The sequence below is a fragment of the Ixodes scapularis genome, unplaced genomic scaffold (genome assembly GCF_016920785.2).
Source record: "Ixodes scapularis isolate PalLabHiFi unplaced genomic scaffold, ASM1692078v2 ptg002746l_1__unscaffolded, whole genome shotgun sequence".
Lineage (NCBI taxonomy): Eukaryota > Metazoa > Arthropoda > Arachnida > Ixodida > Ixodidae > Ixodes > Ixodes scapularis.
Window position 1 is genome coordinate 188,344 of NW_024610268.1, and position 24,644 is coordinate 212,987.

The window sequence follows — 24,644 nt, forward strand, 5'->3', positions numbered from 1 at the left end:
ACGGGGTCAGTGCTAGCGCTTCCAAAGGGGGACGTGTGTGGCGCTTCCCAAGGGTCATGCTAACGCATTCCCTAAGAATCCATTAATGGATCTTCCCGTAATTCTTTTTGCCACCAAGTTGAACCTGCGCTTGTACGGCACTTGGTTCACACTTAATTTTGTAGTGCAAACAAAGGAATACGCCCCGCACACCTGCAAGTTCAGACTGGCTTGAGCTTAGCATCCGCGCGCGCATTGGCTTCCGCCCCGTGCCGTGGCCTCCCTCTCGCCTTTGTCCTACTCTCCTCCTCTCTCCGCGGCGCGCCTCCCTTTCCACTGCTTTGTCCGAAGACGGAGGCCGTCAGCTTTTTCCTGCCATGTGCGTAATAATACTGGCGCATTAATAACATGGAAAAGAAAATAAACTGCATCACAACCCCCGAAGAACGCCGCAGAAACAGATTCTTGTCTACTATAAGTAGGATACAGATATATGAAGAACATTTTTTTTTGTTTATTTGCTCCGACGGATGGCCACGAACGCGTTGCAAAAAGTATTCCACGTGCTCATATAAGCTCAGCGTATTAATCTTCATACCCCCCCTCCCCCCCCCCCCCAACCCAAATAACCTTACTCCTCCTGCTTAAGACCTCCTCGGCCAAGGCAGGCGATCCTCCTCTTCATATTAAAGACATGTTTCACTGACTCACTCACTCCAGAGGAAAATCTATTATATACAAAGGAACGCGAAATCGAAAAGAGATATACTCCGTTTCACCTTATGTTGTACCGCAGTGAAGACTAGAAGCGCGACCTCATAGCGTTGGCAGCTGCCCTTAACGCACGAGAGCTTGTGCCGCCGAGATGTGCCCTAAAGCAAGGAGCTCGCGCTTGTAGCCTTTCCTGCGGTACATCATAAGGTGAAACAGAGTATAGTCATCTTTGACAAGAAAGACCCGAATCGAACACGCAACCCGATCATTTGGAGACATACACTCTACCACTTCCCCAAGGGGCAGACCTGCTTAATTGGGAGAACTTGTCTACGCCGAGTACGGGAATAGTGTGGGTAACCACGTGACTATATCATGCAACCGCATCACGTAGTTCGACGAATTAGAACTTATTGAGAGGGTGCATGCATCTCAAGAAGTGGGTTGTGCCCGTCGGCAAAACTAATGAATAAAAGGAACAGAAAATTGTCGGCGCTGTAGTATTAGGCATATTCACCTTGAGGGGGCCCCCGCTGCCGTATTAGGCAGATTCGTGGGACGAGGGGAAAGCGCAAAAAGAAATCGGCTCACGACGAGAGCTTCCCTCAAAACGAGAGTCGGTGCCGCCGTTCGCGGGCCGCTTATCTAGCCAGCGAAAAAATGGACGCGCCCAGGTTAGGTGGTGTGGCTTATCCTGCAGATGGGCCGCGTCCATGATCATTTCCAAAACGTGCGCTGGAGGCACGTTCACCCCAAAAGGGCAAGGGTAGACACGGCCTCTTCGAGGAATGCGGCCTTGCCCCCGTATCCGGGATGACGTCGCCATAACGCTCCCACGGCCTACGTGTGCTAGCCCTAGATAGAAAGACACGTGGTCCACACAATTTGAAGAAACAATATTAGGTGAAGCGTTAAAACCAACCTTTATGTAGAGCAAGTGCTATCAGGGACATGATCCCTAGAGCCTTTATTTGAATACCCATTGGAATGATTTACTTTTGAAAATATTAGAATGCCGAAGATGCCTCTTAAACACGGCGTAGCAGAGACGCATCCACGCATGCAGACATCGTGTAGAGAAAAAGACGGCAGAATACCAGTGGAATATGTTTATTTGCAGCCAGCATTGCAATCAGCATCCGAAAATAAGAAATCAATACAATTTCCTGAAGCTGCTTTGCGGCGCGCCACATCGCACGTAGTTTGATCATGCAACGCGCGAACGAACTTCGGAATGAAGGAAAAGAATCTTGTACGCCTAGTCCGCGCTTTCGTCGTGAGCCGGCTGGCATACGTCCTTCCCTTCCTACGGCTCGGGGTGGCGGAGAAAGATAAATTAGACTGCTTGATTAGGAAGGCATACAAGCGAGCACTTGGCATCCCGGACTCTACGTCAAACGAAAAGCTAGGGGCGCTGGGCCTACACAACACCGTGGAAGAGATCGTCGAGGCGCAACGGACGTCTCAGCTCGAACCGCTAACGAGGAGCGCGACCGGGCGTCACATCCTTGAAGAACTGGCTATCCGCTACGAAAGACAAACGTGCGAGAAAATAGACGTGCCGAGGCGGGTCCGGGAGAAGCTTACCATCCCGAACCTGCCGCGTCAGATGCACCCCGTGCACCATGTGGAGCGACGAACGGCGAGGGCCAAGGCCCTTAGATGACTACTAGAGAAGGAAGAGGGAGTCTACTACACGGACGCTGCGAGGTACGACAGGGACGCCATGGCCGCGGCCGTGGTTGACAAGCAAGGGAAGATCGTTGCGAGCTGCAGTGTCCGGACGACAGAACCGGAGGTAGCCGAAGAAGTGGCCATCGCTCTGGCACTCAAGCTGCAAGATGCCGAGATCGTTGTCAGCAATTCACAGATGGCGATTCGCCAATACGCCAAGGGACGGATCTCGCCGGCTACGGTTCGCATACTGGGTGATCCTGAAAAGAAGGTGAAGCTGATCTGGGCTCCAGCACACTCGTCGCTCCCCGGCAACGAGGAGGCTCACGACGCGGCCCGAGGTCACACTCGCCGGGCCAGAGCAACATCGGACCCCTCCATCGAATCGTTGACGGGAGGCGGCAGACTGGTTACGTTCCGAGATATCCTCAATTATTACGCCGGCGAAAGAATGCGCTACCCTCCGGCACATCTCTCGCTGGACAAACGACAAGCGGTAGCGTGGCGGCGACTACTGACAGGCACCTACCCCAGTTTTGCCTAGCTTAGCCAAAGGTATCCGGATCGCTACAAGGGAGACTGCCAGCTATGCGGTGCAAGAGCGAGTCTTCGCCACATTGTTTGGGAATGCAGCCGGCTCGACCGCAAACCCCAGCCGCTACTGAAAAAGGTCCCCAACCAAGAGAGCTGGGAAGCTCCTTTTCTCTGCACCGACCTTAAGGTGCAGGAACAAGTCGTCCGACTGGCCGAGGACGCCGCTGGAGTCCAAGGGATTCTAGCCGCCGCCTAAGGGGTGATTGGGAGGGGACTCCTAGATGGGGGCCTCCGACCAATCGCATCGTCTTTCTGGGCGCAATTAAAGGTTGCCTAGTACTACTACAGTAACACGCACATTAACTATTTTGATAAGTTGTACCACACGGCTATCATGCCTCTCGTGAAAGTTAGTACCGTCAGATCGACGTAAGTACGCTGCGACATCGAACTGAAGTTTTGGGGTGTATTATATGGGACAACGGGTGTAATAATACACCTTTTCTTAGAGTGTTGATGGCGCACTTACGATATAAAAAACGAACTCCCAATGCAGGAGTCACACAGCACAATCACAAGTAAATCCTTTGGAAAGACACTCATCTACGCTTGAGACGAAACGCGGTAAAGTTGATACACCACGGCTCATACTGCTGCTCCCGAGTCTCAAACAGGACGTCTGCCAAAGACTCCGGCAAACTGGAGGATTGCACAGTCTGTAGGCAACTGGCCCTGTGACCCCCTCCGATCCCGGCACTGCTCCTCAGGTCAGACGGATTGCCACTTCGTAGTCCTCGTCCCACGCCGCTTCCTCAGCTAGGCCAAGGTAAGCGCTGCTTCATCGACTCCACGTGAACTGTCTTTGCCCCTGCAACCAGGTGCCTGCGTACTGAACATCCGCTTGGACCCCAACTGCTGCTGCGAACCAGTAAATGTCGCGTAACAGCCGACCCCGCGTCCCAGCAGATAGACCCCATTCGTTAGAGCGAGACTGCTTCCGCTTACCGTCGTATCAGCGTGGCTTTGCCCAGGAGGCGCTGCTGAAAAACCGGCTTGTAGCGCCCCCTGCGGTCTGTTTATCGGTATTGGGTAGTACAAGCTTGCGCATTTGAATTTTTTCCACGTGAAAACGTTAGCCGGCGGTACGAATTCCCCCCTTACGTTTGTTTCACGGCGCGGAATCGATCCAATTTTAACGGGTAAAGCTTCTTACGTTCTCTACTTCGCACAGAGAACAAACTCAGCGATGCATGCTACTACAAGCTACGTCTGCGCCGTACAAGAAACCTCAAATTTGGTATAACCGCGCTGTCACTTGCAAAAACAGGAAACTTCCTGTGATGTTGAGCTTGAGGCGAGCATTACCAGATACGTTAACGCTCCTTATAAGCAAAAGATCCAAAACTGCAGTCCACCCAACGCGATCACCTGATGACCAACCTCGAAAATGCACGAAAGCAGGCTCAAGCGATCGACCGGCGGCTGTAACGGCCGAGCAGATCGTTCCCACTGTACACTGCATCTCGAACTGTTGCAGCTTTTCTTGCGTATTTGCGCTGCAAGCTTGACGCAACATAAGATCAGCAGTAGGATCTCCGTCATCAGCCTATGCTTCTTGCCCTCTATAGTGCGCTGGTGCGCGCACACGCTAGTCTTTGGAAAGGAAAACTCTCACTGGAGATTGCGCTTTTACTGCTGATCTCAGGTTGCAAAAGAAGTGGTTTAATCGGATTGCTCAATTGGTCAGACAGTATAGACCTTTTCCACAAGCGCGCCGCCATCTTGAATTGTCGTCACTTCCAGTATGGGCGAAAACATTGTTTTGCTGTCGCCACGCCAATAGAAGGCATTTAGGATATAAGCGTAACCGTCACAAATTCTCGTTTTGGCTCCCCTCTATTTTTTTACTAGTTACAGGCTGAAACGTTTTATTATTTTTTCGTCGCCCATTCTGGATACGCCTATTATGTGGCTGGGGACGAGATTACGCGAAAAAGGTCTATAGCGTGTCCTTGTTCGTCAAATTGGCATGACAGACGTTTCGATGCGTGCCACGGCCGCTTGATCCTGAGTGGCCGTGCTTAGCGCAACAACCTGGAGGGCGAGCTTATTCATTGCTCTGGGCGGCTAGTAGTGGCCCCTTCGCTCAACTTCGCAGGGTTTCGATGGGGATCTGTAGAAGTTTACTCCGGGGTTAAGCCCTTCTTGTTCTTGACCGTCGACGGCGTCGTTGGCCGCGCTTCTTGCTCCCGGTCCCGACGTGCTTGGACGAAGGAAAATCTACTAGCTTGCGGCGAGCTCGGGTCCCCGGGGTAACGTTGCGCGGTGACGACTATACGCGGGTGAATCAATTTGAGTCGTGACCACCGGAACGCACAAATAACAGTATAGCGTACAGAGGTAAACAGCCGCCCGAACAGGTTTGTTATTGTGCAGGGCTGTGGGACTTGCATTACTCAGACACTCTATCACCCGCCACCGGAGGGCGCCACGATACGTTCGAAGCTTCAATGCAGAAGGTCTATTTCTCCAGTTCAGCCAGATTCTTTGCTAGACTGTTATCACAATCCGACCAAAATCAATAAATAATCGAAGCACAGGAACGCGAACAAAGACTCACCACATTCCCAACCCCGGTGTGCGTGTTTCGCTGTGTGCCCATGTTCCCTTCCAGTAGTCAAAACTGTCAAATCCGTTGGCACGAGAAAAGCAGGAAGATTGAGATGGGCGAAAGGCAGCGCCAAGGCTGAGCCCCCTCCCTCCTGAGCTCGAAGGAGGGTGAGGGAACGTTGACGCCTCGACCGCCAATCACAGATCGCGTGATATGCGTCACCGAGTAGACAGCCTAGATTGGAAAGAGGGTCCATCTCCAACCGCGGCGATCGGTTGCGACTCGGAAGTGCGCATGCACTGCGCACTTTCGAGCGACAAGTGGCGAGAAGAAAAGCGGAGGAAAGGCGGAGACCTTTGCAGACAATCAATGTTTTCGCCACCTTCTCGCAGCTCCTATTGCAAACGCAGCCCCTAAACCACGTGATTAAAATCGAGCAGAAGAAAACTCTCGATTGCCGAACCCGCTGGCCCGCGGCTATGCCCGCTGTGCTTTGGCAAAGCGGGGCTTTTCGTCTGTGCGGACGCCGGGGACGACGGCACTTCCGCCCTTTGAGGCACGCAGTAGCTAGCCAGCTCGCCGATCGGATACTCAACGAGAAATTTAAGCATAGTGTCGCCGTTGACTGAAAGTCGCCCGGCAACGATCCACCACGACGAGCCGATCGGAAGCCCATCGAAGAGACACGTGTTTTGCCCAGCACCGAATAGAGCCTCCATAAAAATTTTCTGCACTTCTTGTGCGAAGGCTTTCGTCGCCAACAGATCGAAGGCAGTAACGGCACCCCGGCATACCTCGGAAAACCTCACTCATGAGGGCCCTCACTCACCGTCACTCACCCTCATCTTCACAGGTAAAGTGAGAATGAGTGAGTTTCTGAACCAGGAAAATTCATGAGTGTGAGGGTGAGTGAGGGCCGTGAGGGCCGTGAGGACCGTGAGTGCGTGAGGGTCGTGAGGGCGGTGAGTGCGTGAGGGGTGTGAGGGCCATGAGTGCGTGAGGGGCGTGAGTGCGGTGAGTGGCATGAGGGCCATGAGTGCGTGAGGGGTGTGAGGGCGGTAAGTGCGTGAGTGGTGTGAGGGCCATGAGTGCGTGAGGGGCGTGAGGGCGGTGAGTGCGTGAGGCCCCATTCAGACGGAGCAACTTTCTCAGTAATGTTGGTGTTAATGGTGGGTTGTTCTCTAGCTTTTCCTATATCAACACGAATTGCTGAGATCGGGTCCGGCTCTAAATAAACGAGCAACTTGGAGCAATTTGAAGACGTTTGAAGCGGCTGCATCCAATCGGGGACGCGATATTTTCACGCGATACCTCGTGCCGGTGATGATGACAACGAAAGACTTGATTCTGGTTTGAAATTGATCGTTTTTAGAAATAAACTGTTTTAGAAAGGTGCGTTAGTATTCTTAACGCGATTTGAATGCATAAAAACACGTTTATAGCGTGTAATTGTATGTCTAAACAGTGCTAGAAAAATAAAAGTTCATGATGGTGATGGCAAATTGCAGCAATTGGTTGCTGCGTGTGAACGCAGGCGGCCCGTGTTGCTGGTGTTGCGACTTCAAGTTTCTGGGCGAAATTGCACCATCCGAAGCTGGCCTGACTGGCGTGAGGGCCATCAGTGCGTGAGGGGCGTGAGGGGTGTGAGGGCCGTGAGGGCGGTGAGCGCGTGCGAGGTGTGACGGCCGTAAGGGCGGTGAGTGGCGTGAGGGCCATGAGTGTGTGAGGGCGGTAGGTGCGTGAGGGGCGTGAGGGCGGTGAGTGGCGTGAGGGCTATGAGTGCGTGAAGGCAGTCAGGGCGGTGAGTGCGTGAGGGGCGTGAGGGCCATGAGTGAGTGAGTGGCGTGAGGGCGGTGAGTGGCGTGAGGGCCATGAGTGCGTGAGGGTGGTGAGGGCCGTGAGGGGCGTGAGGGCCATGAGCGCGTGAGGGCCGTGAGGGCGGTGAGTGTGTGAGGTCCATGAGTGAGTGAGTGGCGTGAGGGCGGTTAGTGGCGTGAGGGCCATGAGTGCGTGAGGGGCCTGAGGGCGGTGAGTGCCGTGAGGGGGGTGAGGGGCGTGACGGCCATGAGTGCGTGAGGGCCGTGAGGGCGGTGAGTGTGTGAGGTGCATGAGGGCCATGAGTGAGTGAGTTGCGTGAGGGTGGTGAGTGGTGTGAGGGCCATGAGTGCGTGAGGGGCGTGAGGGCCGTGAGGGGCGTGAGGGCCATGAGTGCGTGAGGGCCATGAGGGCGGTGAGGGGCGTGAGGGCCATGAGTGCGTGAGGGGCGTGAGGGCCGTGAGGTTCAGTAAGGGTGTGAAGGGCTGAAGGTGAGCGGGACCGTGAGGAGGAGGGTGAGTGAGGGGCTGAAGGTGAGTGTAGCTGTGAGGGTGAGTGTGAGTGAGGGGCTTTGGTGAGTGTGGCTGTGAGGGTGAGGGTGAGTAAGGGCGACCTAAAATGCCGACCTCTGCACCCCGGGGCACCTCTTCAATTTAGCACTAACGACCGCAAAAAAAAAGAAGTCTGTTATTTGCGTATTTGCACGCACGGTATCGCAGTTAAAGATACTCTGCGAGTTACCACGAAAGCTCTTTGAGCCTTTAGGCACATAATGTGTTCACACATTGTGGGTTTCTCTACGGAGGTCGCTCTACTAATAATCGCCGCCCGATCGGTATGCGTTCCGCGCGTCATCTAGGGAGTGACTTAACACAACGAGAAGACAGCGAATGGGTTTACTGTACCTCCCGGTTGCCCGTCGTCGAGAGCCGGCAGTCCGGGCACGCCGACTCTTGTTGTCGCCCGTCGATCAGAGCTCACAGTCGGGGTCCGTATCCAGGCCTGTGGATCGCTTTTCCCACGACATTGCTGCGTAGGCTGGCTGTCCCGGGCTATCAATGCCCGAGTCTCGCTGCGAAACCACCCCGGGATCGTCATAGCCCAGGTCATACGGCCTGGGCTCGCCGTTTCCACCGGTCTTGCTCCAGACCTCGCTGGTGGACCGCTCCGGGGTTCGCCATAGGCCAGGCCAGGCAGCTCGGCTCTGACGTTCTTGTCCAGCTACCAGCCTCGCTCAGCACGCACCGTCTCGCGCCAGCTCGTGTCTTCTCCGTCGACCGCCTGTCACGTGCCCTCTGCCTCGTCTTTCACCCTCGACTCCCACACTCTCCCCCCCTCAAGGCCCGGACTTCGGGGTACTTCATGGGCCTCAGGGAGCCGCTGAGCTTCATGGGCGGCCGCTGTTGCTGTTGCCGGAGTGGCCACGTTGCAGCGTCCGAAAACGGCGTAGGTGGTGGTGGCTAGCGAAGCCGGCAGACAATGCCGACCTGTCTGTCGCTCGCTGTCCCACTCACCGCGATGCAGCAGGTGGCTTGCTTTAAGCTGGTCCGGCCGACGCAGACGGACTTGCCCCGTTCCGCTTAGAGGTCACAGCGGGCTTAGAAGTGCCCGCCTTAACCGTTCGTCAGGCCGAACCACTGTCAGCCACCCTGAGCACTTGGGAAAACGAACGGTCCCGTCTTCCCTCCCGGCGGGCTTCCTGGGTTACACCGTCTATGGCCGTCTTTCCAAGAAGCTATTATGCGCAGAACAAACTGTTAAATCAACACACAGCGAACAAATGCTCTGCCGCAGTTTGTGGCAATGGCCATAGCTTCCACCGCCAAATTGCTTGCCGATGAATTCGTGTACCATGCGGCTAACTCAGCAAGTCCAGAGCTCCAGAGCTCTGGACTTGCTGAGTTAGCTCCAGAGCAAACTCCAGAGCTCGCTCCTGGGTCGCCAAGAACAGGGGATTTCTTGTGTCCTACCGCAACCTCATGTTATACGTGTTCCTCATCGCGACAACGGTAGTATCCTTTCAAGACAGCGATGTGAACCGGGCAAGCCTCCTGGTTTGTATCTCGCCGAGTAAGCCTAGAAGTAAGACACGACGCTCGCGTCCTTATACCTGGGGTGCCCTTCTCACCTCGGAGCAAGCGATGCGGCAAAACCACTTGCTGCATTGCTCAACGCGTGAGTTTCCTTCAGAACAGGTAACGATGGTGTAAACCTAGCCCATCTTTTTCGCAAGCAAAGGGATCCGAAGCATGTGGCGGGATGGCCATATACTACACCCGCGTTCCGCAACGGCTACATAAAACATGTGCGACTCGATGTAAGCGTCAGCGTCCCGTTCCGTCCACGTGCATATGAGCTCTGGGGACTGCTCGGTCCTCGGAGGGGGCGGCAGCTCAGCGAGCAAGCCCGCTTTAACCGTTCATGACTCAAGGCAAGCTGGACAACTACAAACCACTTAAATGTCAACCGCCTGATCCCCGGCTAGGTCGTGTCGCGACATAACTTATTAAAAGTCTTGCTGTCACTGCCAAGACCGGCCAGAGTGAAGTCAAGTAAGAATCATATAAAACATTTCGTAGCTTTCTTGGAACGACTCCCCTCAAGGGAGAGTCGTCCCTCTGCCCTTCGTCGGTTGTTGGATTGACGCGAAGCAACTAGCCGTCTTGGCCCAGCGGTTACAAATAATACTGCTCCTTAACTCGGCTGCAAGCGTTCCCGGTGTCAACTGCAATTTACGCCAGTTTACCCAACACCCGCTGACAATCTCGTCCACTAGTGTTCCCGGTGTCAACTGCTATTCCCGCAGTGTTTCCGAAACCCACAGACAAAAGCCCATCTGTACCGCGGGCCTCGACGAGCGCTTACTTGCCTACCGCATCACCCCAAGCCGAAATCCTAAATCTGCAATGAATCCGGGCTGTTTCCCTCCTGCCAGTCGTTATCCTGCCTTCCAGCGAACATGCCGTGCCAATCCTCTGCCTCCGAAGACGATTTTCTTACATCTTAACCGCGCTCTTCGTCTTCTTCCGGTCGCATCACCTCCTGGCAACCACTATTCTGGGGTACCCGAGAAAGCGCGTCCGCAACCTCGTCCTTCGAGACCTTTAAGTACTCGATTTGAGGGGACACCTGCTGAGCTCTGCTGTGAGACAAATCGCTAAAATTCCAACATGCTTTGTCTCAACGGGCATCGTTAGCGCTACTGAACAACCCGCTCAACGAATCCGTGGGGCTCCCTGGGGACGACTAGAAGCAGAGGCATACCAAACGGGCCCCACGTTGGATGCGCCATTTTAATGTGGGTTTCTCTACGGAAGTCGCTCTACTAATAATCGCCGCCCGATCGGTATGCGTTCCGCCCGTCACCCAGGGAGTGACATAACACAACGAGAAGACAGCGAATGGGTTTACTGTACCTCCCAGTTGCCCGTCGTCGAGAGCCGGCAGTCCGGGCACGCCGACCCTTGTTGTCGCCCGTCGATCAGAGCTCACAGTCGGGGTCCGTGTCCAGGATTGTGGATCGCTTTTCCCACGCCAGTGCTGCGTAGGCTGGCTGTCCCGGGCTATCAATGCCCGAGTCTCGCTGCGGAACCAACCCGGGATCGTCGTAGCCCAGGTCATACGGCCAGGGCTCGCCGTTTCTACCGGTCTTGCTCCAGACCTCGCTGGTGGACCGCTCCGGGGTTCGCCATAGGCCAGGCCAGGCAACTCGGCTCTGACGTTCTTGTCCAGCTACCAGCCTCGCTCAGCACGCACCGTCTCGCGCCAGCTCGTGTCTTCTTCGTCGACCGCCTGTCACATGCCCTCTGCCTCGTCTTTCACCCTCGGCTCCCACAACATAAAACATTATAGCAAATGTAGTATTTTCAAAATTTAATGTCTAATCTCAAGTGAGTTCCTGTTGTGAAACGGCTGTGAAAACACATTACACGTTAAGTGTCTTTAATTTCTGATGACTCATTAGGAACACATCAAGCTCAAACCAGAAAATCGATATTCTTTTCCGTGTGAGTATGGGAGCCATGGACCATCCTTAAATCAATCGAATTATATAAATAATATTACAAAGTAGCCGAATCAGTGCGTATAAAATAGGTTCGCTGTTCAATCAGTTCGACAGAGCCGAATGCCACCCGTTTTTTGCTTTTTCTTTCTCGTCATAATTAAAGTGTAATTTGTTATATCGCAAACGGCAGTCACCGGCATATGCAGCCAGATGTTGACGTAAAGAGATGTTTCGCAATCGGATAAATAGCTCTCGCATTTCGATACATATTTTTTTATAAACTTTTGACACGGTATCTAACTCGAGAAAAGCCAAGTAGCTAACATTTAAAACTACTTAAAAAGTGTACTTGAGAACACTTACCGAAGTACATTATAAGTAGGGTTCGGAGTTTTCGGTTTAAACCGATAAAAACCGATAAAAGTACGCCGAATCCATTCTCGGAAATTCGGTTTTAACCGAAAAAGGTCAGTTTTAGGTTCGGCATTTCTTTTTAAACCAATAAAAACCGATAAAAGTACGTCGAATACATTTCTTTAAATTTAGTTTTAACCGGAAAAGGTCACGTTCACCTTCCAGTCGTACCGCAGATCCGTGGCGAAAACTGGAACGACAGTGTCTATCGAAACGTTTCCGAAGGTAAGGGATGCACGGGTGCCATCACGACGTCTTGGTTTACTGTGCGCAATCGGAACGTGAACTCCGAAATGCCCCATACCTTCGCCATGTACGAGCGTGTTTTCAAACTCGTTGTAAGGAAGGCTGATTTGATGCAAGCTCTGCATGCTGCGTTGAGCTTCAAAAAGTCACGCCGTCTCTCTTTTGGCAATCACAGCTGGTTGGTTGTCCGATTTTGGCTCAGGCAGCGCTACATCTCCTCAGCCTGCCAGTGTCCACTATTAGTGTTGAGAGGGCGTTTTCGAAGCACAGGGCCATAATAATAGGAAAGAGTGCGGATCAGCGAGGAGAAAGAACCTGGGCAGTGAGAACGTACATGTGTGTGTACTATAATAAGATAACATAATCATGATGTACAGAAGGTGAAGTTCTATGTTTATGGACATTGGCTTCATATTTGACTTGTTTGTGCTTCTCAGGTTTTTTTCTCTTTTTTTTTTCTTTTACAGTTGCACACATTTGCCAAATAAAGTGTCCACTTCTTTTCCAATGCATCTGTGGCGTTCTTCTTTGAGTGATCACAAATATTAGAGCTACAGGGATCATCTTATCCGGTGTCCGCTAGTCTTCATTTTATATTCACCGAAAAAAGCCGATAAACTTTTGTGGGCATAAATATACGCCGAAAAAACCGAAAATTGAATTTTAAAATAAACACCGAAAAAAGTACGCCGAATTTTGAAAAAATAGAAACCGAAAACGCAGAACCCTAATTATAAGTATACGGTATTAGTAAGAATTGAGTACGGTTACAGTGTAGTCTGACTACGGTTTAAGTGCATGCATAAGTTTAGTATTTACGAATATACTTTCAGTACGACAGTCTATAAGTACATTTTCAGTACGCTTTCAGTAGACGAAGTAAAGTTTTAGTACACTTGAGTACCTTTTCAGTATACCTATTTTATACTGTTTTTTTACCAAGGATTGCTGTCTTTCTCTCTACTCACTGTTCGAACGCGAACGGCGGCGTCCGGCATTCGAACGCATTCGAACCGCCAGAAGAGACAAAGCCAGCTAGGTTTGGGTATATCCAGTAATCATTAAAAGTACAGATCCAAGCTCCGACAGAAAGTAAAAACAAATTAGAAAAGAAAATATAACATTCATTTCTTGTGGCGTCATTCCAGGGAATGACGCCACAAGGGAATGACGTATCTGACAGCGCTCCGCAGAAAGGTGCCAAGATAGCTGCCAAGAAGGACATCTGTCCGTTGTGCTCTGATCCATTTTATTGGAACCAACAATATCTTAACTGCTGTGCATGCCTGCGTCGATATCATTGTAAATGTATTAACGTTCGTGGGGACGACTACAGCCTTTTCATGGCCCGAAGGCGTGAGTACTTACAAATGCAACTCGTGTTCGAGGCGACGGGACCTGGATGAAGCGAAGCTGGATGCCACCGCGACGGACACGCCCCAAAAAGACGCTATGAAGGACGGCGAGGAAGAGGGTTCCAACAACGAATCAACGGTACAGAGCAGCTCCCTCGAAATGCTCGTTTTGTCTTTGACAGCCAAAGTGGACTTGCTTGTAGGCGCAGTCAAGATAATGCGAGGGGAAAAAGCCATGATAAGAAGTGAGCTTCAACAAGCCAAATCGCTTTGGTCGCAGCTCGTCCGTGATGCTCCCAAGATTACCAATCGTGCAGCGCCTCGTGCCCACAAGAGTTACGCCGGAGCCATGAGTTGTCAGAATACTACCGAAAAAAGTCGCCACCTCGACAACGACGCTGATCGTGCAAAGGAAAAGACTGTTGGGCAAAATATCGCACCACCATCTCAGGCATGTATGTACCTCTGGCTCTGTCCCTGAGCATGCCAGCAGTATCGTCGAGGATCCATCCTCTGTGACAGCCTCAGTGACCGACGACGGACGTCCGCTCGCGAAAGTTGGTGCGTGCACAAAGGCCTCACTGTCATCGATTCCGCGGCCACTTGTAAAGCGGGCACTTTTTGTGAAGAGGCTGAGCCCGGACACGACGTGCGAGGATGTGAACAACTACCTGTCTTCAGTGCTCCAAACTGGAACATTTTAGTGTACCAAACTTCGAAGTAAGTACGATTCATACAGTTCTTTTCGTGTGAGTACTACTCTTGATTGCCTGATCAAAATTAATGTCTCTAGCGTGTGGTTAGAAGGTAGTCTCTTTAGGCCCTTTGGGGGCCCTTGCGTGACCCGGATTCAGAGCGACCAACAGCTAACGAGGACTCGTGATGGATAACATCCGTGTATACTATCAAAACGCTCGTGGGTTACGAACCAAACCTGATGTTTTCTTTGAGGGTGTCACGACTTCCAATTTTCATGTAATCTGTATCACAGAAATTTGGCTTACACAAGCAATTTCTAGCAACGAATATTTTACTGACGAATATTGCGTTTACAGATGTGACAGGGATTCAACTGGTTCGCGGGCCACTCTGGGGGGAGGGGTGCTCACGGCGGTGCATAAGTCATTATCATGTTTTCGTAGGTTTGATCTGCAAGAAGGAAATGAATGCGTTTGGGTGCAAATCAGTTTTCCGGGCCAGCCTAACTTAATAATTGGAAATTACTACTTTCCACCTCGTTCTGACACACAATCATTCATAGGCATTTTGAACTACATTTCCGGTGCTGTCGATTTGTCAACCGATGATGTGATGATCGTTGGTGACCTTAACGTGCCTGGCGTTGATTGGAATTTAAACACGATTAGTGCTGCATCAAGTGAGGCACGTGCTAGGGCCGAAGAAACAATGGAGTTCGTGAACTTCAATGGGCTTTATCAGCTTAATACTACAACAAACGGGGCTGGAAAAACGCTTGACTTGTGCATGACTAACATATCAGCAATCACTTTCGAGGCTGCTGACTGTCCTCTTGTCTCTATCGATAAGTGGCATCCACCATTCACCCTTTTCTATTTTACTTCCTGCTCGGACGTCGGCGAGTAATCAGTCTCTCGGGTATAACTACGCCCGTGGGGACTTAGTCTTTACAATCACCTTCGCAACGTAAAATGGAGCATTATTTCACTCTGTTCCAATATCGATCGCGCAGTTCAAGGTCTAACAGACATCGTAACTGCAGCCATGAATAATTTCATTCCACGCAGAAGTGGTCGACCTAGCAACGATCCTTTTTGGTTCTCCAGAGAGCTACGTGATACGTTACGTAAAAAAGCGAGGTATCATAAAAAGTACAAGAACACCGGCATAAAGAAATGGAAGAGTCTGTTTAAAGAGTATCGTTCAGCGGCCAAAAAGCTGATACGGCGTGATCGGGAGAACTGGCGAAATTCAGTTGAACGCAATTTAAAACGCGATCTTAATGCTCTGTGGAATTACGCAAGGTACACGAGGACATTTAGTCGATCGAAAATAATTGCATTACAAGACGACTCTGGATATACATCTGAGCCGTACGATGTCTGTGATCGTTTTGCTACGTTCTTCTCTTCCGTCGGTAACTTGATTACTCTGTGCACTGTTATGACCGATGCTCCTCTTGAATCTACCCGCAGCTTGGCAGTTCCGAATCTTACGCTTGAAGATGTGCTTTCCGCAATAAATAAGCTCGATTAAAAAAAGTCATGCGGTGAGGACGGAATTCCTGCTTTCATCGTAAAGGGGTGCGGGATATTTTTGCCCCTGTGTTGCTACATATTTTTAACATGTCCTTAGAGGCCAATGTATTTCCTCAAGGATGGAAGAATGCAGTGGTTGTTCCTATACATAAATTTGGCCGCACTGACTGCGTTAATAACTATAGGCATATTTCTCTTCTTTGCTCTTTTTCTAAGGTAATTGAAAAGGCAATGTATAAGCACATTTATTTTCATTTTAAATCGTCTCTTTGTTTCAACCAACATGGTTTTTGCCAAGGGCGTTCGGTGGAAATAAACCTTGTATCATTTTTGGAACACACTCTACCTAAGGTCACGTCCCGTGGGCAAGTTGATGTTATTTATTTCGATTGCTCTAAAGCTTTCGGTCTCGTAGATCATAAGTTGTTACTCGCCAAATGTTCAGCGGTGGGCATGACTAGCTCGTTTTGCAGTTGGTTGTTTAGTTATCTTGGCAGAAGACCTAATAGAGTGCTGTATGAAGGGTGTTTTTCTGCCTCATATGTTTTTAAATACTGGAGTGCCTCAAGGGTCCAACCTGGGGCCGTTGTTATTTAACATTTTTGTGAATGATTTGGCAGACAGTGTGCAGGGTTCACAGGCGCTGCAGTTTGCAGACGATGTTAAGATTTATCGCGACATTCATTCAAATACTGGCTGTCTAAAGATGGAAGACGATGTTCAGAGAGTTCTAAACTGGTGCTTAAAAACATATTTTAGTACTTAACCCCAGCAAGACCAAGGTTGTTTCCTTTTCTAGTAAGACAAGCTGCATTGAGTATGCGTATACCATGTTAGGTTCAGCTATCGCGAGGTCCGATACTATTCGTGACCTAGGAGTGCTGTTTGATTCCCCAGCTTTTCGTTTACTCAGCATGTTTCGAAAGTTGTGAATGATTCTTATCAGGTGCTAGGCGTTATTTCCCGAATGACGCGGAATTTTCGTACTTACGTTAGCATGATTCATCTATTTCGCGCCCTTGTTTTGTCTAAACTTGAGTTCTGCTCAGTCATATGGAACACCATTGGATCGACTCAATCATGTATTTTAAAAAAAAGTGGAGCGTCATCTCGTGCGTATTGTTTACGATCAATGGATTGGGAGGCGCATTTATTTTGAATATAAATACGTACTTAATATGCTTGACCTGGTACCCTTGCATAAAAGAAGATTCGCGCGAGACATGACTTTTTTGTATAAGATAGTGAACGCTACAATTGATGCACCTTTACTTTTGAGTGCGATTTCTTTCAGTGTTCCCCAAAAGCGGACCAGATTTTCTTATCTTTTCTACCCGCAGAGAGTTTGTGTACAGTTGCCGATGACACGCCTTCAGCTCCTTTACAATCGCGATAGGAGGGATTTAGAATTGTTTTAACCCCTTCTAAATTTTAGAAGAGCATTGTTGGCCGCTTGGCAAACATCTGTGCTCTGTTGTTCTCCATCGTTCTCCGTAGTTTAATTTATTTCCTTTTATCTTTTCTAAATCACGTCTTGCTTGTTTGTTGGTCTGTATCTGCTCTTTCATTGTTTGTAATATGTGCGCACTAATAAGGCCTCGAGCTGTTTGTGGGCACATTAAGCAGAATAAATAAAGAAATAAATAACGCAAACGTCCGCCGTATAGGAGGCTGCGGAAACACATTTTGGGTATGTCGACTTGATTCGTAGGATCGAGATTATATTTTGCGTCCAAATTGAGATATTTTGATTCATGCAACTCTGTTTAATTCCTCATCTCTGCTTCTATTTTTTTTTCATGACATTATGTAAACGTGTTACAGATGTTTATTGATTATGATCCATATTCCTGCACATTGAGGTGCCAACGACCCGGTACGCCGAAGTTGCCAGATGGGGTTTGCACCCCCCGCGTTGGAGTGGTAAGACACGAAGTATTCTCGTTGCCTGTGCGCTTTTTTGTTTTCTCTCGCAAGCGTCTGTGATATCAGAACTGCTCTTTTTAATTTAAAAAAAAAAGATGTTTATATTTCACTTTTACTTTTCCTAAAGGCAGAGCTGCAAATCAGATTTCTGTGTCAATTTGTTAGGTCCTAAAATAGATAGCGCTGATTAACTCTTTATAATAGACCTCTTTCAAAAGTCTGCGCCAACGAATTTCCGCCATTGCTTGATGCCAGTGTTGCGCCAAATACTTAACAAAGATATTTAAGATAAGTTGGAAAATTCCCATTTGCAAATGTATTTAGAGTAGTATTCAAGTTAGATTTGTGTACGAACTATCTTGATTACAGTACACGTACTTAAAGAAGTAATTGAATTAATTCGAAGTTACTGGCAAGATTGCTGCAAGCTGGTAATTTAAGAAAAGTCATGAAGTCATGTTGATGACTTCGCTGAAGATCACATTTTGTTGGGCTCTATTTAGGATGAAATGGAACTCACTTATCGTAAACATGGCACGTTCCATGCTTTAGTTTGAAGGCAGGCTCGACTCATGACGGCGTAATATGCCTTGCCGCGATACGCGGTTTCGGCATGTAGTCTGGCATTGCATGTCCCTAACAGCCGAACTAAAAGTTGACGAGGCAGGCTGACTTGTTGATGAGTACGCGAATGAACGACACACATGCATGCTCAGGAGGAATATCGACTCGAGGACAACAGCCACTGTCGCTGATCAATAACCAAGAGCGGTTCCTTTGTACCCGATTCAAATGCGAGAACAAGCTCCTATGCCTAGAAACTAAAAAAGTGAAAGCCGTTTACAACTTCCTGTAACGCCGAATTGGAGCGCAGCTCTTGAGGAGGAGGAGTGGAGGGTATATTCCTCCTCCTCCCTCGTGATCATGCCTGCTAGTCCTCCTCCGCTCCTGCTCCCCCTCCCTCTCTTCCGAGTACTTGTGTAGCTTGTTTCCTGAAAATAAGTCACAAGACTTCAGCGGGGGGTCACGTGACCCCCCCGGACCATACTAGACAATGAGGGGAGGAGGAGGAGGGGGAGGGCAGAGGTCCGGGGGGTCACGTGACCTCGAGGGGACGGGATCACATGACCTTGGGCGGGCCGTCACGTGACCGGCGGGGGGAGGGGAGTCACCCCCCGGGGTCACGTGACCTTGGCGGGGAGGAGGGGGGAGGAGGAGGAGCGGAGGGGGAGGAGAAGGAGGGGAAGGAGAAGGAGGGGGAGGGGCGACGCCGACGCCGCACAGGCTGGAAACGGGTCATGTGACCCCCTCCCCCGAGGTCACGTGACCCGCCCGGACCATAAGGGGAGGAGGAGGAGAAGGAGGGGGAGGAGGAGGAGGGGAGGAGGAGGGGGGGAGGAGGAGGGGAAGGAGGAGGAGAGGGAGGGGCGCGGTTACGCCGACGCCGACGGCGACGCTGACGGCGACGCCAACGGCGACGCCGACGCCGCTCAGGCTGGAAACGGGCCCCTAAGAGCTGCGCTCTAAAAAAATGAAAGCCGTTTACAAATCCTTGTAACGCCGAATTGGAGCGCAGCTCTTGAGGAGGAGTAGGGAAGGGTACTGAGGGGGGTCACGTCACCTGCGGGTAGTCACGTGACCTCGGGGGGGGGGGGGGGGTGTCACGTCACCTCGGGGGAGGGGGGGGTCACGTGATCGCGGGGGGGGGGGTCACGTGACCTTGGGGGGGGTCACCTGACCCCCCCCCCCCCGGTTACGCCGACGCCGACGCTGCTCAGGCTGGAAACGGGCCCCTAAGAGCTGCGCTCTAAAATTACCCCCCGAGGTCACGTGACCTCGGGGGGATCACGTGACCTCGGGGGGGGGGGTCACGTGACCCCCCCCCCCCGGTTACGCCGACGCCGCTCAGGCTGGAAACGGGCCCCTAAGAGCTGCGCTCTAAAAAAAAGAAGGCAAAGGGTAAGAAAGAAACACAGGAAACATGCAAAAGTGTCCACAAAACCGCTTCTAAAGCGCTTTCCCCTTCCCCCTCTGCGCCAATTCATACCGTTCTTGACACATCGAGGTTAATCTTCTCCCCCCCTCCTCCTCCTCCCCCCCCCCCCCCCCCCACCTTCTGCACCAGTTCAGACCATTAGTCACGCATTGAAGTCGAGATGCTCAAGGTTCCAGAATCGAGATCCACCAGTTTAGGAATAACTGACTCCACAGTTCACGCGGAAAGCTGGATACCCGGCTTCTCCAAGCCGGGCATCCAGCAGACCTCCTCCGTTCTACCCTGCAGAGTCTCATCACAGACCCGAACCGTCGTTCATCTAACAACAAAGGACACAGACACACACGCCCGGCTAGCATATATGTGCATAATACCGCCCACCGCCTGAAGAGTCTCGCTGCCCGGTTCGACACGAAGGTGGTTTTCACATGTAGGATGACGCTAAAACAAATGTGCCAAAGGGTGAACAACAAAAGTCGTCCACCAGAATTTACCATCAAGCACTCCGAGAAATACGTTAAATGCCAAGAAAAGCCAATTTATTCTATTCCGCTCAGTTGAGGCAGCCAATACATCGGCCAGACGGGACGATGCCCGAATGTCCGCCTTAGGGAACACTTTCTCAAAGTGAACAAGGCTTCATCCGAGACTCTTACCATCCAATTGTTGTTCATGCCCGCACCTGCCAACATTGCACCCCTAGCTATGAAAACACCACCATGCTAGGCTCACACAAGGATAAGTATGGGCGAGAAATGATTGAAGCGTTTAAGATCAAGAGTGCCACAGACAATGTTTCCGAGCCCTCGATGTCGTTATCGGCACCAGAGCTGGAATTCCTAGCGCCAGAGTTGTCGTAGAAAAAGTCTCCTCCAGTTTTCTTCTTCTTTTTCAGGAAATTAAATTCAGCTATCTTTATTTTTATTTTTTTTGTAACATCTTCTACTAGTATTTAGTTAATTTTCTCTGTGACCAAAGTGGTTCTTTATAGTGTGATGGGCATCATTTAAATGTTGTTGCTCTTTGAAAGAGCTGTGTGTCTGTCCCTCGCATATTTTCAGTGTTTTTATTCTTTCCCTGTGAGCTGACTCCACCTGGAGGAAAATTATTTTCGAGGATCTTGAGGATGAAACAATGCACGCACTCCTAGGGAGATGAAAGACACACTTTTGAGCGAGCTCGGGAGCAAAAGTTAAGCCAGAACAGACAGATAGCAAGCTTTGGTGAAGCCCATCATTTGCAGTATTCCCAAGCGCCCCGGCCCGCACTCAAGGAATCACGGGAACGGTGTTCCCTCAGCTTCCTATTGATTGTTAATTTTCGACCAACTCCTTGGTTACACAATATTTGAGCGTAATTCGAAGTCGCCCTGAACAAGCGCCCGATATACTCCAAGGGCCTGTCATATCACTTTTAAAATTGCTCGTCAACGTCAGCATTTTCGATACTGCGCATGCGGTCCACCTTTCAGCGTGGCTGAGCTGCAGAAATCTCTTACAATATGATAATTCTCGTGATTGTTTCCCCGCGGGGGGCACCTGTGAAAGCAGGTGTTTGGAGAGTGGAGTCTCCACGTACCCCGAGCCCCGCAGGGGGCGCCTGCACCTCGGGTGCTAGGTGCTTGGTGAGTAGCGTCACCATGGACCCCAGCCACGTGGGCTACCATACCCGCACGCAGGGGGCACCTACTTTAGTAGGTGCTTGGTGAGTGGCGTCACTACGAACCCCGAGCCATGTGGGTTCGCCCACCCACGTCTGGCTGTGCGTGGCGTACCCGTGTCCGGGGAAGAGGGGATCCTGGTGGTCGAGTTGAGCCCGGGGTATGTCTGGACCCTTCGGGGCCCCCCGGGCGAGTCAATACACCGCGTCGGTCCCTGCTTCTCGTAGACGGGTGTCCTGGCTTGGCCCGACCAGGATGATCCAGTCAGTCGCCTCTTCTACCCTCTTCTTCCTTCTTTCACGTTTCCTCCCACCTCTTTTTCCTTTTCTTCTGCACTCTCTTCCTTCCTTTTTCACCTCCTTAGGCGGCAAGGGCCAACCTTGAGTGGAAACAGGTCCTCTCCCTGCAACCACACTAGGGTATAGTGTCCGGGCAGCACTGGCAGAGTAATTGTGTCAGCCAAGCCTTTCTTGTTATGGCACATTACCTACCCTCCGTTGGGCTCCGTGGTGGGTGGTGCACCCGGGCACTGAATTTTATTCTCCATCTTTATGGGTCTGCAAATTAAAAAACCTTCTGATCGGGCTCCGAAAAGGGTCCGCACCGAAGTACCGCTCCAGTCTGAAAAGTCATTTGTTTCTGAAACATTTCCAAGGTTTCTTGTACTTCATTCTGAAAATGAAAAGCCACTGGGCAAACTGTCACACTTCCTTGTAGCTAAGGCTCTAGAGGGAGTTGTTGGCAAAAACTTCAATGCAAAGAAAATGGCATCTGGAGACCTCCTTGTAGAAATCAGTACAAAGCAGCAGAGTGATGCCCTCTTGGGTCTCAACTCTGTGTCAGACTATAAAGTCAGTGTCGCCTCTCACCGGAAACTGAACACCGTCCAAGGAGTAATCTTTGAGGATGACCTACTAGACACATATGACACAGAGCTGGTGGAGGGCCTCTCTAGCCAAGGAGTTGTCGCTGCACGACGAATCACAATTCGTCGTGATGGCACAGCACACAAGACAAAGCACATCGTCCTAACATTTGAGTCCGCCACACTTCCAGAGGCCGTGAAAGCTGGCTATCTTCACTGCAAGGTTCGGCCCTATGTGCCTAATCCTCGAAGGTCTTTCAAATGCCAGAGGTTTGGCCATAGTTCCCAGCAATGCCGTGGAAAAGCCACTTGTGCGAAATTTGCCAAGAATGACCACCTCACAGACACTTGCACCAACGACGCACACTGTGTGAACTGCGGGGATCCCCACCCTGCATATTCTCGATCCTGCAGAACGTGGAAGGAGGAGAAGGAGATACTTACACTCAAAGTCAAGGAAAACCTCTCCTACCCAGAGGCACGCCGTCGCTATGGATTCTTGCGTAAAGGCAGTTTTGCGCAGGTGGTGCAGCGGGGACCTGCACCACTGATGGTAGCAGCGGCCACCCAGACATCCTTTCTGGACTATGGGAGGCCACTGCAGTCCCCCACGCCCAAGCTGAAGATTCAGCTTCCAGGGCGGGCAATTTCAGCTGGGCGGTCCACTGACCCTCCCAGCCAGAGTGCGGACCTTCGCACTCCAACGGGACAACAGCCTTCATTCTGTCCGGCTGTTTCCCAGACCCAGGATGGGCCGGTGGCTACCGCAACCGTCCCTCCTCCGCAGTCTCCTTCCAGGGAAAAGGGTCGACGCTCTCGCACACACTCCCTGGAGAGGGCATCATCAAAGGAGCGGCATGGCTCTCGTGCCGCTCCTGCAGCGCCTAAGGGGCAGGAACGGATGGACCTGGGTGACGCCTCACCCAGCGCCTCCTCTGCCCCTTTGGCTGGTCGTGGGCGGGGCATGGCGCCCCGTTCCCCAAACGCAAACAAACCTATAGGAAAAGCCTCGCCTCAGGAAACTGAGGCCATGGATGAGTGTAGAGAAGTCTCCACTCATGCGCCTGACCAGGACGACATGGAGTGGCAGACTTCTAAGAGTAAACACAAAAGTAAAAAACCTGTGATCCCACCAACGTGACACTGTAAATTAATCTTTGCCACTTGCGGCAGCTTTAAAGCTTTCATTTATTTTCCCAGTGTTTCTTCTTTATTCGTATTTTAACTCCTTTTTAAAACGATGACTAATTTTCATTTTATGCAGTGGAACTGCCGGGCCTAATCAGAAATATAGATGATGTAAATTATTTTATGGACGAGCTGAGACCCATTGCACTGAGCCTGCAAGAAACACATTTAAATAACACTCATACAGAGATTTTGCGTCGGCACCAAGTTTTTAGAAAAGATAGACTCTCCCCTAATATGTCTGGAGGAGTGGCACTAGTGGTGCAGAGTGGTGTAGCTTGCACGGAGGTCCACCTTTCTACGCCTTTAGAGGCTGTAGCGGTGCGCCTTCTTGTTGACCGTTTGCTCACTGTAGTTTCTCTTTATTTGCCACCTAACTCTCCACTGCATATGAGTGAACTTGAGTTACTTGTAAAACAATTACCTCAACCTTTTTTAATTTTAGGCGATTTCAATGCCCACCACCCTTTGTGGGGTAGTTCTCGCCAGGATTCACGCGGAGGTGTCATAGAGCGGTTCCTATTATCATCTGGGTTGTGTCTTTTTAATGGGAGGGAACCCACATTGTTTAGTGCAGCTCATCAATCATTGACATATATTGACCTTTCTATATCATCACCAATTTTACTTCCATGCTTTTCATGGAAGGTTTTAAATAACCCTTTTGGGAGTGATCATTTCCCTATAGTTTTAGAAAGCACGTTGCCAATTCCTTCTATTCCGACACGACTTCCAAGGTGGAAATTGGAAAAGGCTGATTGGTCTCTTTTTTGTTTGGAGGCTTCTATTGATTCATCTGTTCTTGTAAATATGAGCCCCGAAGATGCCACGCTGTACGTTACTGAAGCCATTATAAATTCCGCATCACATAGCATTCCCCAGACTTCTGGAAAACTCCCCAAAAAGTGCAAGCCGTGGTGGAACAATGACTGCACCACGGAAATCGCAAAACAAGGCGTGGTGCATCTTTAGACGATATCCCACTCCACAGAATCTGCTTGAATTCAAGAAAAGCAGAGCGAAATCTCGCTGGGTGCGGAGGCAAGCTAAAGGCAGTTCTTGGAAAAAGTATGTCACATCTCTGAGTAGTTTTGTTTCATCAAAGGAAGTGTGGGATCTTCTTAGGAAGATTAGGGGAGACTATCGGTCTTTCAGGATACCCCTTTTTTCATCAGCAATTCCCCTTAAGGAGCAAGCAAATGTTCTTGGTGAACACTTCCAGGAAGTCTCTAACTCAGCCAACCACAGTGAATCCTTTAAGAGGTTTAGAGCAACAGCAGAAAAACAAGCTATTTCTTTTTCTGGTGCCCAGGGTGTTCCTTATAGCAAGCCATTTACACGGTGTGAGCTTGAGTTGGCTCTTGGTGTCAAAAACGAATCTGCAGCTGGGCCGGGTAGGATTCAATACGAAATGCTAAGAAGAC

At 50.6% G+C, this 24,644-nt stretch overlaps 1 protein-coding gene across 1 annotated transcript in view; it reads left to right on the forward strand.

The window, feature by feature from the left end:
- Positions 1-24,644, forward strand: part of LOC120849361 — a 48,467-nt gene that overhangs the window by 18,349 nt on the left and 5,474 nt on the right. The window contains exon 3 of the mRNA XM_040221568.1: positions 17,410-17,508. Within this exon, the coding sequence (XP_040077502.1) occupies positions 17,410-17,508 (99 nt within the window). The remainder of the gene's footprint in view (positions 1-17,409; positions 17,509-24,644) is intronic.